At 39.6% G+C, this 17,321-nt stretch overlaps 1 protein-coding gene across 5 annotated transcripts in view; it reads left to right on the forward strand.

The window, feature by feature from the left end:
• Nucleotides 1-17,321, forward strand: part of LRP6 (LDL receptor related protein 6) — a 179,818-nt gene that overhangs the window by 156,068 nt on the left and 6,429 nt on the right. For 3 of the 5 annotated variants that reach the window (XM_086401981.1, XM_086401982.1, XM_086401987.1), the window contains 5 exons: nt 5,982-6,218; nt 7,081-7,191; nt 11,532-11,762; nt 13,259-13,395; nt 14,042-14,139. In XM_086401981.1, the coding sequence (XP_086258107.1) occupies nt 5,982-6,218; nt 7,081-7,191; nt 11,532-11,762; nt 13,259-13,395; nt 14,042-14,139 (814 nt within the window). The remainder of the gene's footprint in view (nt 1-5,981; nt 6,219-7,080; nt 7,192-11,531; nt 11,763-13,258; nt 13,396-14,041; nt 14,140-17,321) is intronic. The other 2 variants (XM_086401983.1, XM_086401986.1) reach the window with 1 other exon arrangement.

Below are 17,321 nucleotides of genomic sequence, written 5' to 3' on the forward strand. Positions count from 1 at the left end.
AAAAGGAAAGATATGAGCATCTGAATGCAGAGTTCCAAAGAGTAGCAAGAAGAGATAAGAAAGCCTTCCTCAGCGATCAATGCAAAGAAATGGAGGAAAACAACAGAATGGGAACGACTAGAGATCTCTTCAAGAAAATCAGAGATACCAAGGGAACATTTCATGCAAAGATGGGCTCGATAAAGGACAGAAATGGTATGGACCTAACAGAAGCAGAAGATACTAAGAAGAGGTGGCAAGAATACACAGAAGAACTGTACAAAAAAGATCTTCACGACCCAGATAATCATGATGGTGTCATCACTCACCTAGAGGCAGACATCCTAGAATGTGAAGTCAAGTGGGCCTTAGAAAGCATCACTGCGAACAAAGCTAGTGGAGATGATGGAATTCCAGTTGAGCTATTTCACATCCTGAAAGATGATGCTGTGAAAGTGCTGCCCTCAATATGCCAGCCAATTTGGAAAACTCAGCAGTGGCCACAGGACTGAAAAAGGTCAGTTTTCATTTCAATCCCAAAGAAAGGCAGTGCCAAAGAATGTCCAAACTACCGCACAATTGCACTCATCTCACATGCTAGTAAAGTAATGCTCAAAATTCTCCAAGCCAGGCTTCAGCAATACGTGAACCGTGAACTTCCAGATGTTCAAGCTGGTTTTAGAAAAGGCAGAGGAACCAGAGATCAAATTGCCAACATCCGCTGGATCATGGAAAAAGCAAGAGAGTTCCAGAAAAACATCTATTTCTGCTTTATTGACTATGCCAAAGCCTTTTACTGTGTGGATCACAATAAACTGTGGAAAATTCTGAAAGAGATGGGAATACCAGACCACCTGACCTGCCTCTTGAGAAACCTATATGCAGGTCAGAAAGCAACAGTTAGAACTGGACATGGAACAACAGACTGGTTTCAAATAGGAAAAGGAGTACATCAAGGCTACATATTGTCACCCTGCTTATTTAACTTCTATTCAGAGTACATCATGAGAAACGCTGGGCTGGAAGAAGCACAAGCTGGAATCAAGATTGCCAGGAGAAATATCAGTAGCCTCAGATATGCAGATGACACCACCCTTATGGCAGAAAGTGAAGAGGAACTAAAGAGCCTCTTGATGAAGGTGAAAGTGGAGAGTGAAGAAGTTGGCTTAAAGCTCAACATTCAGAAAACGAAGATCATGGCATCTGGTCCCATCACTTCATGGGAAATAGATGGGGAAACAGTGGAAACAGTGTCAGACTTTATTTTTGGAGGGCTTCAAAATCACTGCAGATGGTGACTGCAGCCATGAAATTAAAAGACGCTTACTCCTTGGAAGGAAAGTTAAGACCAACCTAGATAGCATATTCAAAAGCAGAGACATTACTTTGCCAACAAAGATCCGTCTAGTCAAGGCTATGGTTTTTCCTGTGGTCATGTATGGATGTGAGAGTTGGACTGTGAAGAAAGCTGAGGGCCGAAGAATTGATGCTTTTGAACTGTGGTGCTGGAGAAGACTCTTGAGAGTCCCTTGGACTGCAAGGAGATCCAGTCAGTCCATTCTAAAGGAGATGAGTCCTGGGTGTTATTTGGAAGGAATGATGCTGAAGCTGAGGCTCCAGTACTTTGGCCACCTCAGTACTTTGGCAAAGAGTTGACTCATTGGAAAGTACTCTGATGCTGGGAGGGATTGGGGGCAGGAGGAGAAGGGGACGACAGAGGATGAGATGCCTGGATGGCATCACCGACTCGATGGGTTTGGGTGAACTCTGGGAGTTGGTGATTGACAGGGAGGCTTGGCGTGCTGCGATTCATGGGGTCGCAAAGAGTCAGACACGACTGAGCAACTGAACTGAACTGAATAGTAGTAATGTTGTAGTGAAATTGGTTCAGTTACTCATAGGACCACAGCAAAGGTGTATCCTTTTGTTAAAGCATAGTATGGTAGCATCAAATGCATTATAATATTTATTCCCTTAATTTAGAAATTCTCCTGCTGGTGATAATTCTATTTGAATTCAACCAAAGGAAAAGGACTGTTTTCTACAGTGGCGGGAATTTTAAAACAATTTCTAATGATAGGAAAATGATTTAATAAAATAACTGAGCTTATGTAGCTGTTAAAAATTATGATCGTAAACTGATGTAAAAATGTAGCCCAAAGTTGGCGCAAGTGGAAAAAAATATTAAAATGGTGTTTTATTGTGTCATGAAAACTACATAAAAAATAAATCTCTGAAAAAAGATTGAAAGGGTTTACACTCAAATATGAAAATTATTGATAAGATGGTATTATAAGAATATTCTTCTAACTTTCAAGTTTTTAAAAAAAAATAACATGTAGTGAGTAGTAGCTATGAGGATCTCTGTCTGGATCGCGGGAGACGTGAAGATCTTTGACACAGAGAATGCAGTTTAGTTGGGGAGATCAGCCTTGTGCACAGGGAAAGTTAAGCTCTGGTTCTTGAAATATCTGTCCCCAGAATAGCAGGTATTACGCAATGATGTAAATATATTTAATGCACTGATCGGTACATTTAAAAATGGTTAAAATGGTAAACTTGTTACATGTATTTTGTGTGTGCTTAGTTGCTCAGTTGTGTTCAACTCTTTATGACCCTTTGGATTGTAGCCTGCCAGGCTCCACGTCCATGAGATTTTTTTTCAAGCAAGAATACTGGGGTGGGTAGCCATTTCCTCCTCCAGAGGATCTTCCTGATCCAGGGATCAAACCCTGGTCTCCTGTATTGCAGGCAGATTCTTTACCTGCTGAGCCATAAGGGAAGCCCCCAAAATGGAATCTAGTTGCTTAAAGTGTGTTTTAGTTGCTGAGTTGTGTCCAACTCTTTCTGACCCCAAGGACTGTAGACCACCAGGCTCCTCTGTCCATGGGATTTCCCAGGCAAGAATACTGGAGAGGGTAGCCATTCCCTTCTCCGGGGATCTTCCTGACCCAGGGATTGAACCTGGTTCTTCCGCCTTGCTGGCAGATTCTTTACCATGTGATGCCACAGGGCCATAATTTAAACAAGAAAAAAAAAGAAAAAAGCAAGTGTTTCCATGTCAGAATGCTAGATTATTGCTCCAGTAAGGCAAATCTTAGAAAAATACGCCTTTATGTAGACACAGATAAAACTGAATCAGTGATATCACCTTTCATTTAGAAAATGTCTTTTAAAAGACCAATATTTTTTTTCTTCATATTTAGTGATTGTTTTTAATGTATGTATTAACTGAATAGTCAGTGTACTTTAACAGATGTGTAAAGTGGTGTTACCAGCACCCGTTTCAAGTGAAGTAAAGTAAAAGTCACTCAGTCATGTCTGACTCTTTGCAACTCCATGGACTGTACAGTCCATTGAATTCTCCAGGCCAGGATACTGGAGCGGGTAACCTATCCCTTCTCCAATGGATCTTCCCGAACCAGGAATCAAATTAAGGTCTCCTGCATTGCAGGCAGATTCTCTACCAACTGAGCTCTCAGGGAAGCCCACCCAGATCAAAACATACAGTATTGTCACTAAGAATAGTTCCCTGCGTCTTGGCAGCCAGTTCTCTTCCTGGAGTAGTTTTCATCTCCATGGTTTAGCTTTACTTATTTTTGAACATAATTTACATAAGGAATCATGATGTATGTACTCTATGTCTGGATTCTCTTGCTTACTGTGATATTTTGAGATTCATCTTTATAGTGAGTGGAGTGCCACAGTCTGTGGTTTTCTTTTTGTTGCTGTATAGTGTGTTTCATTGTATCAATACAAATAAGCCATAGTTTTATTATTCTTGTGTTCAGGGACATATTAATTGTTTTCAGTTTTTATTATTAAGAGTGAAACTGCAGTGAATTGTCAATTCAATAAATCTTGAATTTATATACAAGATTTTTCTTGTGATTTAATGTAGATTTTACATGCATGCATGCATGCCTCAGTCATGTCTGACTCTTTGCAACCCCATGAATTGTGTAGCCTGCTAGGTTCCTCTGTCTGGGATTCTCCAGGCAAGAATACTGGAGTGGGTTGCCATGCCCTCCTCCAGGGGAACTTACTGACCCAGGGATCAGACCTACATCTCTTATGCCTCCTGCATTGGCAGACAGGTTCTTAACCACTAATTCCACCTGGGAAGCTCAGATTTTACAGTGGAGGCAAATGAAATACACAATCTGAATTTCTCTGCTTGCCCTTCTCAAGATGTGTTTTCATTTGAGCCTGTGTTACCTCCCCATCATCTCATTTTGTACTTCTGCCAGTCTGAATGTGTTTTCAAACTGGTCTCACCATATTTTTACATTTTAAAAAATTTTTGAGGAGAGCTTTTGTTTGTGTAGATTGTGTATATCTAATCTATGTTTACTGTGGTAGGATTTGAAACCAAGAACTTTAAAAAATACTTGTTAAAAATATTAATAAAGCATTACATGTTCTCAAGTTAAAACTCTTAAGAAAACTGATGGTATTTTCTAAAGCAAAATAATTTTAGTGAGAAATATAGCATTGTTTTTACATTTTAAAAAATCTTTTGAGTGTTGAGCTGGATTCTCTTGTCTACTTCTGCATTCAGTCTGTTGTAGTATTGTAGCTTCATTGAACTGTATGAAGAATTTTGGCCTCAAAGATAAGTAGTTGGAAACTGGAGGGCTATAATTAAATAGCCTTTTCAAATAATTATGTATATGCATAATGAATTCTACACCAAATTTTGACATATGATAGTTTTCTATAGTGTTAGTTGCATTGTGGAACTTGAAACCATATCAGTTCACTATTATAGTCTCTCATATTGAAATCCCATTAGTTATTTTGTACCGTGAATGGGTATTTTATCCATGCACTGTTTTGTAACCTTATGCATCTTGGTCATTTGGAAATACTAGAATTCCATTTAGAAATTCCCACATCATCAGGTTTTGATGCACTTCATTATACAGTATCAAAACAATCACATTAATATTACCACCAATCTCCTCATAAGAATATTTAAGTACTAGGACTCCATCAAGCTAACAGTGTTGGATACAGGTCTTCTAAAATTACAATTTCTGATAGAAAGTTCCAGTGCTGTCTAATTTGCCACACAAGTACGTTGTGGTTTGCTATTGTTTGAAATCACTGGTTCATTTTTTAAAAACTTCCCACAAAATACCCAAGTGCAAATATCAATAGTTTATCTGCCACTCGTTCTTTCACATTAAAAGGGTGTCACGTTTTGGGTTGCGTTTACAGCTCAAAGTTTTTCGCTTTGGAAACCTTCATGTTGAGGTATGCAGCCCAAGCTTTGTACATGTTTTCCATTTTGTCAAACAGTTTTGAGGAGATGTGTACTCAGAATTGATTTTAATGTAATTAGTATTTTTTACTGATTCGTCAAGAACATTCTTGAATGAAACTGCCCCACCCCCACCCCCCACCGCTGAGTGTATGTATGGTATATGACTATGTAGAATGCGGTGACTACTGGTACAGTCTGGGGCCCTTGCCCCGAGTCTACTTAGGTGCCAAGGGTTTTACCTTCCTTGGCATCAGTGCACGTGTAGTGAGAAAGGCAAGTGATATATTAGTGTTGTTGTAAAATACTGTCTGTCAGTTCCCTGGAAAGAGGTCGCAGGTCAGGAACCCCCAGGGGTTCGTAGATCATTCTTTGGGAACCTCAGGGCTGGAAAAGTTATGAATTCTAATATAACTTTAAAATATTTGAAGGTGGATGATTATAATGGTAATTCCTGGGTTATGTGTGAGATTATAACATTGGAAATTCAGTACTCCTACTTAAATTATATAAGAAAACTTCTTTCTGCCTTATAGTTTTGTAAGTTAATGAATCTCAGTGAAGTAGTGTAAAAATTTTATCTCTTTTCCGATTCGGTAAGATAAGTTATAGATTTTATGTGTTATAAAGTGTTTTGTATATGTTATCATGAAATGGGCTTCACTCAGGTGTAAATGTCAGTGCCTCTGTGTGACATGACTGTGTTTTTCGTTCCCCTCCCCCTATTCATTTGAAGAACCCCCAACATGTTCTCCTCAGCAGTTTACTTGTTTCACGGGAGAAATTGACTGTATCCCTGTGGCTTGGCGGTGTGATGGGTTTACTGAATGTGAAGACCACAGTGATGAACTCAATTGTCCTGTGTGCTCAGAGTCCCAGTTCCAGTGCGCCAGTGGACAGTGTATCGATGGTGCCCTGCGATGCAACGGAGACGCGAACTGCCAGGATAAGTCAGATGAGAAGAACTGTGAAGGTATCCGCAATTCCTAGGCCTGGTTACAGATTTCCCTTTTCCATTAAGTTGTTTGAAATTCAGAGTTTTGCTTTGGCTCATTCAGTGGTAGATTTGGGGTTTTTCAAGTGTGCTTGACTTTATTATTTCTAAACATAGTAGCATGTTCTAAATTGTCTTAATTTTCTTAATGTGTGTAAGATTTATACACATTAATAAGCTTTGCAGTTGAGAAATGACACCAAAAGATTAGCCCTTCAGTATGTAAAAATGGTCCTTGTTTGCAGTGAGCTCTGAATGGGGCTTCCCTGGTAGCTCAGCTGGTAAAGAACCCGCCAATGCAGCAGACTTGGGTTTGATCCCTGGGTCGGGAAGATCCCCTGGAGAAGGGAATAGCTACCCACTCCAGTATTCTTGCCTGGAGAATTCCATGAACAGAGGAGCATGGTGGGGTACAGTCCATGGGGTCGCAAAAAGCTGGACATGACTGAATGACTAAGCACACACACATGACATATTTATTAACAACATAAAGTAATTTCATGTTTTCTTCTCATCCACTAACTTTTAACAGAATATAAAACAACCACAACAAAAATATTCTCTGGAAATCTTTAGTGTCTAGAAATGCATGTAGAATTCTTTCAATCCTTAACAGAATTGTTAGTGAAAGATGGAATTTATAAAGGACAAAATAGGAAGTTTCTTGCTAGATTGCTTTTTCTTCTCTTTTCTGTCTCTCAGTTGAAATCCCCAGAGAACTATTTGTAAGTTTTCTCTAAGTCTGATTTTTCATGTGTGCCCAGAATGTTCTCTTTGACTTCTGCCAGACTTTACACAATAGCAAAACTAAGAAAACTATTTACATTTTTTCCCTCCACAGTACTCTGTTTAATTGATCAGTTCCGCTGTGCCAATGGTCAATGCATTGGAAAACACAAGAAATGTGATCATAATTTGGATTGCAGTGACAAATCAGATGAACTGGATTGTTGTAAGTATGATGAAAACCTTGTATTACTCTTAAGGTAGAATTTTCTTTTTTAAAATAACATTATTAGTCTTGAAAGTGTGAAAGTGAAGCTTGCTCAGTCATGCCCAACTCTTGGTGACCCCGTGGATTATACAGTCCATGGAATTCTTCAGGCCAGAATACTGGAGTGGGTATTCTCCAGGAGATCTTCCCAACCCAGGGATCGAACCCAGGTCTCCCACACTGCAGGTAGATAAGGGAGAATTTTTAATGTTCTTTTCCTTTTCATTATGTGTGAGGTTCACTTACGACCAGTGCTTTCTTATTAAGAAGCAAGTTATTGATATTAGTTATTTGTACTTGAGATTTCTTAAATTTTACATTTAATCATTTCTTAAAGATAGTAGTTTTCTTATGTTCAAAAACCTTCACAGAAACATTTAGCAAAGCATCAGAAAGGAATATTGTTTTTTGAAAACTAAGGTTAGGAAATTCTCAGTTTCAATATGTGGAAATTAGTGGTCTAAACTTAAGAATTTCTGAACGTTTGTTGTTTAGTCACTAAGTCGTATCTGACTTTTTTGCAACCCCATGGACTGTAGCCCACCAGGCTCCTCTTTACATGAGCTTTCCCTGGCAGGAATACTGGAGTGGGTTGCCATTTCCTTCTCCAGGGGATCTTCCCAACCCAAGAACTGAACCCGCGTCTCCTGCATTGGCAGGTGGGTTCTTTACCACTGAGCTACCTGGGAAGCCCCTTCTGCACGTTAACACATGTTTAAAATTTCCCATTTTTTTTCTTGCATAATTTTCTACCAGTCTCTCAGTGACTTTAAGAGCTTCCTTAAAACACAGCCTGAGAATACTTGAGCCCCCACATATATATTCCTGAGCCTAGAAACCTTAGGCTAAATAGCCTGTTGTTTCTTCAAAGTACACAACTACTGACTAATGTTCTAACATGAAATGTATCCCCAGTTGACAAATATTCCATTTGTCAAGTATTGACAAATGACATTCAGCGCAAGCCAGGTCTCCCCTGTCGAAACTGATTTTGTGGAATTTAGACAGAACTCATTTTAAAACTCTTTAAATTGTGACAAAGACTTCAAGGTGATGTTTTTACAAAATTCAAGTGGGATCCTCACTGAGACTACTGGGATCTGTTTCCGTTTATTCAGCAGACCTTGCTGAGTACTTGCTTTGTGCTGAGGGCACATCACACCTGTACCAGGTTCCTCAAGAGTTCTCTGTGGCCAGAGGAGGGTCGGAAGAGGGATATTCAAGCCAGGCAGATATGGATTTGAATTCTGATTCCACCAGTAAATTATTTGCTTGTTAGACCTCAATTTCTCCATCTTTAAAATGAAGATAATATTTAGTATGGTGATTGTGAGAGGATTAAATGATTTAATGTATATGAAACAGCTTAAATCAGAGTAGGTGTTATTGATAAAGGAGTGTGATGAGTAATGATAAATGTGCTGTAATAGAGATCTGTACAAGGAGTAGCACAAAGAAGAGAATGGCCAGATCTTTAGACACGAAGATGGGCTTCGACAAGGAAAATATCTTAGAAAAATGTGGTAAGGTTGGGTGGCTGTTGATCATTGAATAGCATTACTTATGCAGTTGAGTGGAGAGATTGCATTCTAGGTAGAGGGACTCTCTTGTTCTGCCCAAAACCAGAGTGAAATGGGCACTTTTGAGAAATTACCTGTAAATTGAACTGCCGAAATACAGGCTGCTGTCTTGAGGTGTGTCGGCAGAAGCTGATATATGTAAAGGTGAGATCACAAAGGACTTTGCTTTTCCTCTAAAGAGTCTGTAGACAGTACTCCAGAATAACGTTGTTGTTATTGTGTTAGTCACTCAGTTGTGTCCAACCCTTTGCGACCCCATGGATGGTAGCCCGCCAGGCTCCTCTGTCCATGGGATTCTCCAGGCAAGAATACTGGAGTGGGTTGCTGTTCCCTTCTCCAGGGGATCTTCCCAACCCAGGGACTGAACCTCAGTGTCCCACATTGCAGGCAGATTCTTTACCGTCTGAGCCACCAGGGAAGCCCCGAGAATGATGAAGAGCCGTTAAAAGCCTGAAGTGGAGGACTGGCATGGCTGTGTAATTGTGAAAGTAGTAAAGTAGATGGATTGGAGGTGAAAGATGATAGGCAAAGAAATCTGTTAGCTTAGGTGCTTTCAAATGTTTTGACCACATGGAGAAGAATACAAAGATGTGGATGTACACATAAAGAAATGAGAGTCATGCAACAGTATTTACCTGTATTGTATGGAATGCATCCTGAAGTTTTCTGTTTCAGAATGCTGGTTTCAACACATTAAATTGTTTTTACCAACTAAAGACTTGCAGGCTGTACCTTTAAAATGTTTCAGAGACTGGTAGTTCAGCAGAAGATGGTGGGTGTCTAGATCAAGGGAAGCAGCACTGATGGAGAGGAGGGAGCGGATAGATTTCAGGGTTATTTCAGACGTAGAATGAAAAGGTTTTCGTAACCTAGCTTAGAGGTGATGAGTTTAGGTTGAATTAGCAGGTAACCTCATTGAATGACTACACTCATAAATGAGACTATATGGCAGAGACTAAAAACCAAAATATCATTGTGTATCATGACTGTGGATATCATGTTCAGCTGATGTAGGTTTTTAATTATTTTTTTATATAAATTTAAATGCTTATAATTTGCCACAGGCGCCATTATTTATTCATGATCTGCTTTGTCCCTGGAATCCAGGAAATGTTGACAAATGGTGGTGACTGTGAGTTCAGTTTGGATTACGCAGCTTTGAAGCTGCCCCCTTGGGTGTCCCATTGAAGCTATTAAGAAAGCTGTTAATAACTCTGTGGGTCTGTAGCTCAAGAGAGAGAGATGGGCTTTTCGGTTTATTCTTGATAATTACAGCTGAGGCAGTAGATGAAATCTCTGAGGGAGAGGAGGCAGAGGAGGAAAATAGCAGGAGGTAAACAGAACTCTAAGAAGCACTGTACTTGAGGCAGACGGGAGAGAATGACGCCAACGAGAGGAGACAGAACAAATAATCAGAGATGGTAAAACTAAGAGAATGGTGTCCTGGAAGGGGAAATGATCAGACATTTTTGAGGAGAAAACAGGAGCCAGCAGTACTGAATGTATAGAGTTGTCAGTGAGATGGAGAGTGTATTGACTATGGCATATAGGAGAACTTTACCAGACTAGTTTCATTGTGGTAGTAAGGACAGAAGTCTACTTTCAATGAGTTAAAATGTGACCCAGAGACAAAACAGTGAGTGTAAACTATTCTTTCTTGAAAGTTGGTGTTAGAAGGAATGCCAAGGCCCTGGGTGGGGGTGGGGGGAAGTGGGGAATGAGAAAGACGGGCTGGTTGCATATGGGCTCAGAGCCCATAGGTGATATAATATGTGACCCACAGCCCCTCCATGGTATATAACTTGGTGATGTCGTTTTCTTTCAGTTCTTAGGTTTAATCGTAAGATGAGTTTAGCTGTGTGGATGGGAGGTTTTGAGGTGAGGTGGAACAAAAGGAAAGTTTTAAGAGATACGCAGCTGTGAAATACAGTCTGACTGTTCACAACAGAAGGATTTTCCTTCTCAACAGAAGAGTAATGTTCTGCATTTGATGAGCTCTTTGCCTATATTTTCCCCTATCTCTCATGTTGGTGCCCTGTTTTAAAGTCTCAGATAGCTCGGGGATCCCATGAAGGTTGCTGACATGGTCCTCTCATGCTCCGGCTTTTCTCTCTGAGTCCTCAGCTATTCTGGTACCAGAGACCTTATATTCCTTGCCCTCAGGCAACTAGACTCACCCTTAAGGCAGCAGCATATTGGGCCTGAGAGCTGATGCTCATCGGTAGCTTCTAATTTCTCTTCACCAGGCATAAATGTCACTTTTCAGATCTAAAATCAAGCTCAGAGCTGATTTTGGCTTCTTTACCATTCCAGGTAAAACGTTTGACCCTAAAATTTTCTTAGACATCTCCAAATAATATTGATTTTTATGATATACAGAATGAAGTAGGATAGATTTTGTCTATATATGTGTTTTTAAACTTCTTAATGGTGTTTTAATCTATAATTCACTTAACATTTTTGTTACCAGTTTACAGTTATACTTTCCAATGTATTGTCCTATGTCTGTTTTCACCTAGGAGTCATTTGTTTTGATTCCTAAGTGACATTTATCTGTCTACGTATCCATGGGGCATGGTGTGTATGTATTCATAAAAAGGAAAAATGTGTGAGTTGTCTTCGTTAGGCTCAAATTCTGCTTGCACACCCTCTTTCCATTACTGTTTTGAACCTGCAGTTGTTTTTCCATTATGTAACTGTACTGCATTCCCATTTTAGATCCAACTGAGGAGCCAGCACCACAGGCCACCAATACAGTGGGTTCTGTTATTGGAGTAATTGTTACCATCTTTGTGTCTGGAACCATATACTTTATCTGCCAGAGGATGTTGTGTCCACGGATGAAGGGCGATGGGGAAACCATGACTAACGACTATGTAGTTCATGGACCAGCTTCTGTGCCCCTTGGTTACGTGCCACACCCCAGTTCTTTGTCAGGATCTCTTCCAGGTGAGCCAGGACTGACCCATTGAGAATCAAGTCTTGGCAAGATTGCCAAGCTTCCATTATGGAAACAGAATACTGCCTACAGTCTACTTCAATGTAGACTATTTTGGGTTTAAACAGTTAGAAGGACAAATGTTCGCTTACTTTTAGCACCTTCTTTTTACACAGAAGACCTTAGGTATGGTTTGTTAGAAATTGGCAAAGGATACAAAGCAAATACATGTACATACAAGCATTTATATTAATATATCATACATTTATTGCATGTACACTTCATTTCTGGGCTTCCCAGGTGGTGCTGGTGGTAAAGAACCTGCCTGCCAATGCAGGAGATACGGGTTCGATCCCTGGGTCGGGACAATCTAGAGGAGAGCATGGCAATGCACGCCAGTATTCTTGCTTGGAAAATTCCATGGACAAAGGAACCTGGTGGGCTACAGTCCATGGGGTCACAAAGAGACTGAAGTGACTTAGCACGCATGCACTCTGCATTTCTAGATGTGCTGTACTAAAGTTAATCAACTGGCCATTTGTTGAAAAGAGTCATAAACCACAGTTCATTTGGTTCACTACCAAGAGACCTGTACTACGGAGCCCAGGAATTAGAGGAGCCCGAAAAAACAGATGAGGTTTCCTTTTCAGCAGATTTAGAAATGCCTGATTGATAGCAGGAAGGAATACATCATCTTATGTTTTCTCCTAACTTAGATGAAGACAATGGGAGGAGGGTTTATTCAAGCATGGCCAGGGTGCCAGATGTTCTGTCCTTGGGGAAGACTGCATTCCTCTAGGGAAGTACAGCTTTCTTTTCAATGTCTTTTGGTACCCTTAATGAAAAGAAGCCTTTCTTGTAATGAATATGGAGAAAGAGATACCAGGCCAAAAACCCTGTGAAAATAACTTACTCTGGTTGTTAGCTGTAAGGAAATAGATGGTTTTTAAATTGTTAATAGATTCCCTGTTGCCATACCTAGTTTGTTAAAGGTGGAATTTGGGAAGTCACTTGTGAAAAATAGAATTTCTTCTTTAGCATTGTGGTTGTGATTACAACAACATTTGCATCTAGTAGATAAATAATTTCCCATACATTGAATTTATGCTCTTAACAATGGGTTTACTTTTCTTTTGAGCAGACCTATTGCTTTGTCTAGCCTGCTTTGCACTTCTGCTCTTCACAGTTCTTTTTTTCTCAGGTCTTCTAAGAGACTGAAAACCTCTCATCTTGAGGAGCTCTGCTTCCACTCTGGCGAGTAGGAAGAGCCAGGAGCTATCCTTGGCCTTGTGTTATAGGCCAGCTCTCAATGGAAGTCCCCACTTCTAGAGAACATTTGTTTGCCTTTTCCATTAAGTATTTTCAATTATTATTGGGAAAAGAGGGCATACGTTGTTTGAAAATGGAGCTATTTGACTATTGATATTTGCAATTCTAGGACTAAATAAAATGATTTCATGCCTTCTTATAGATTGCACTCAACTTCAGTATTTACCCCTCATTTTAGGAATGTCTCGTGGTAAATCAATGATCAGTTCCCTCAGTATCATGGGGGGGAGCAGTGGACCCCCTTATGACCGAGCCCATGTCACAGGAGCATCGTCAAGTAGTTCATCAAGCACCAAAGGCACTTACTTCCCTGCAGTAAGTAGCCTGTTTTCCTCTGTTCACTTTGAATGCTGAGATAAATAAGATCTTAGATGTTTAACTTATTTATTAAATATGGGTACTTAGTGATGGTAGTATAAAAGGTTTTAATATAGAATTTAGACATACAAGGCCCAAAGGTTTTACCACCACCATGTGAGCACTTAGAATGTGGTCAACTTAATGACTGTGTAGCAACCAGCATATTTGAAAGTATCAGACATGAATTTCATATACCAGGTGAAAGTAGAACTGTTGAATAGTACCTCCTGAGAGGCTAAGTACCGTCATTCTGTGACCTCCCAAAAGAAGGAAAACGTGGTATTTCTCCTAAGTAAGTAATCTTTCTCTAAACATTTATAGTTTTAAAAATCAGAACCCAGTTGTGCTACACGTTAAACCAGTAACTTGTAGGTTGCAGATTTCCTTCTCATCACCTTGTGTTATTTACACCTAATGAAATTGTGTCTTGAGGGGTGGAGAGCCATAGTTCTAAAGTACTGTTTTAGGTTAATTCTTTGAAAAAAAAGGAAGTGAAGAAGAATATGAACAGAGATGGAGGAAGAGAAGTTGAGAAAAGGCTAATAGTCTCTGTCTGGATAGACTATTCTTATTTCAATCATTTGGTTTTCTTTCCTTTTAGATTTTGAACCCTCCGCCATCCCCAGCCACAGAGCGATCACATTACACCATGGAATTCGGTTATTCTTCTAACAGCCCTTCCACTCACAGGTCCTACAGGTAATACACATCCTCCTCCAGTGTCAGTCCACATGTTTATTAGAAGAAAGTGTTTGAGTTGTGAGTTTGCTGTGGCCCTGGCTGAGTAGATGATGGCCACCAAGAGAGAACAGGTATCTTGTAGAGAGAACAGGCTTCTTGTCTGGGTAATGCTGATGTTGCCTCTACCACAAACCCTTTTCTTTCAGGGCATTAGACTTCCTTTAATTAACATATCGTTGATGCACAATATTATGTAAGTTGCAGTTGTGTAATTTAGTGATTCACAATTTTTAGAGGTGGTTTTGTTCCATCTGTAGTTATTACAGAATATTGGCTATAGTTCTGTGTTGTACAGTATATCCATGTAGCTTATTTTACACCTAATAATTCATACCTCATTCCCCTGTTCTTTGATTTCTCCTTCCCACTTCCCTCTTCCCAGTGGTGATCACTAGTTTGTTCTCTATCCCTGTGGGCCTGCTTCTTTTTTTGTTATTTTCACTGGTTTCTTGTATTTTTTGGATTCCACATATAATTGATATCACACAGTATATATCTTTCTCTGAGTTATTTTACTTAGTGTATATCCTCCAAATCCATCTTATGTTGTTGCAAATGGCAAAATTGCATTCTTTTTCATGGCTGAGTGTAGTCCATTGTGTGTGTGTGTATACACACACTACATCTTCTTTATTCATGTGTTGATGGACACTTAGGCTGTGTCCATATCTTGGCAATTGTAAATAATACTGCTGGAAATTTGGGGGTGTGTGTATCTTTTCAAATTAGTGTTTGCAGTTTTCTTGATATATACCCCAGAGTGGAACTGTCAGGTCATATGATAGTTCTACTTCAGTTTTTTGAGAAACAATGGCTACCTCAGTTTGCATTCCCACTAACAGTGTAAAAGGATTCCCTTTTCTCCACATCCTGCCAGCACTTGTTATTTGTGTTCTTTTTGGTGATAGTCGTTCTGACTGGTGTGAGGTGATAACTCACTGTGGTTTTGATTTGCACTTTGCTGATAAATAGCCACATCAAGCATCTTTTCATGTGCCTGTTGGCCATCTGCATTTCCTCTTTGGAAAAATGTCTGTTCAGGCCTTCGGGGAACTCTACATTTTTTAAAGGGAGCCGCAATTTTTTTTGTGGCTGGCTTTTGTAGTATTAAGATAGAGCCTCCAGGCTTTGGCAGTATTCTAAGGAGAAGTTACCCCCAAAGTGACTTGATTTCAGAATATGTTACTGCTGAGGTTAGGTTTGATTGATCATCTCAGTGGAATGTTGGGATAAGACGAAGGTCCAGAGAGTTAGGAGAGCTCTAAAATAGCAGAAGTATTAAGGGCACAGAGTTTGAGAGAAGCTGAAAGAAGCTTAAGTTCAGCTCTTGCTTACATATGTTGTTGTTACAATCTGGAGTGAAAGGTTTCTCATATAGTTGCATGGAATAAATCGTGACTCATTAAAATAAACTGCAGTGTGTTTGTAAGCCAGAAAAGGGGAGACCTTATGCCTTTGTGCTCATTTGCGACTGTGGAGCAGAGTGAACAGGTTCAGTCCTAGTGTGTCGTCCTTACTCTTTTGTCTTATTGGACAGGCCAACAGAAAGTCAAAAACTTACATTCTCTTCAGACACTTAGTGCCCGTGTTTATTGGCATTACTCAAGTGCCCATTATCTTCTCAATAAGGTGTTTCCTGGCATTCCAGTCAATTGCCCTGTTGTATATATAACCTTAGAGATGTGTAGAAATGAAGTGGAAACTATACCGTATCTCATTCAGAATCCTTATGTCACTTTATGGATAAGATAGGTTTGACTCTGAACTGATTGATTTTATGTTTTACTTAAAGTGCTGCTTTCCCTACCCCAGGTTTGTTCTAAGAAGTCAAAATAGGCAGAAACCTGAAAATTGAAAAAAAACAAAAGGAAAGAGCAAAAATTTTACTTTTAAACAATTTCTTTAAATTAAACACTGTTTGATTCAGGTAGACATAATTGCATCAAAAACAGTTCTTTTTTTATGAAAACCTTTTTGTTTTGTATTGGACTGCAGCTGATTATCAGTGTTGCGCTGTGATAGTGTCGGGTGCACAGCAGAGTGACTTGGCCGCACAGACACCTGCTTCCATTCTCCCCCAAACTTCCCTCCCATCCAGGCTGCCGTGTAACATTGAGCAGAGTTCCCTGGGCTATACAGGAGGTTCTTGGTTAACCGTTTTAAATACATCAGTGTGTACACGTCCATCCCAAACTCTCCATCTATACCTTCCTCCCATGGTCCGTGTTGTGTTTCTCCAACCCCCTGCCTCCGCCAGCTGCACTAAGTTCGTTCTCTATGTCTGTCTGTCTGTCTCTGAAAAACAGTTCTTATTTAACTGTTTCCCACATCTCAAATTAAGCCCAGTGTATTTCTTCAGAGTGAAACTTTTCTCATTTAAATTTTCTTGGGGGTGGGGGAAAAGTTTGCAAAACTTAATACATTTTGTTAATCTGTTTCCTTTCTCTCCTCTGGTGTTTTGTTTTTTCCTCCTCTCCTGTGGAAGTGGAAGTATTGGGCCTTTTAAATGTTGAGCCAAGAAATTTCACCAAGGCTCACCACCTCATTGGACAGAAAGATAAGACCTAAAAAATACTGTGACATCATGTCAATACTGGTAGTAAAAGTGCTTGAGAACCTGCTTAGCAGGTCATGTAACTTTTGGTCTTTTATAGCCATTTCTTTTGATATGGAGGGCTTGCCTCAAGTGGCATGTGTCCTGAGGTGTGTTACCTGGCACATCGTTAGATGTTTTATAAATTGTTGCTTCAGTTTTACACTTGCTCTTGCCCCACTGTTGCAGTCATTTTATTTGATGAGAAAGCATATAAATAAATCCTGACTGGGATAAATATGAAATAAGATCAACTTTACTATACTTAGACTATAAAATGACATAAGAAGTTATAGTAGAAATGATGGAAAAATCAACAGTTTTTAAGTCGGCTGTTAATTTTACTAGTATATTTCTCTTTCCAGTGTGCCTTTTTCTTTAGTTAGCCACACTACAAACTTAACAGTTATAGATTGCTTGAAAAGATAGCTTAAAGGGTATACAGAAATAAATTAGGTCTCTGAAATATGTTTTATAAAAGTCACTGGTTCTGTATGGATACCTGGAATTTGCCATTTTGGTGTTCAGGTAGAGCTGCTCTTATGAC

This window comes from Bos grunniens, chromosome 5 (assembly GCF_055505025.1).
Source record: "Bos grunniens cultivar Pamir isolate PY7600 chromosome 5, Bosgru_T2T1.0, whole genome shotgun sequence".
Lineage (NCBI taxonomy): Eukaryota > Metazoa > Chordata > Mammalia > Artiodactyla > Bovidae > Bos > Bos grunniens.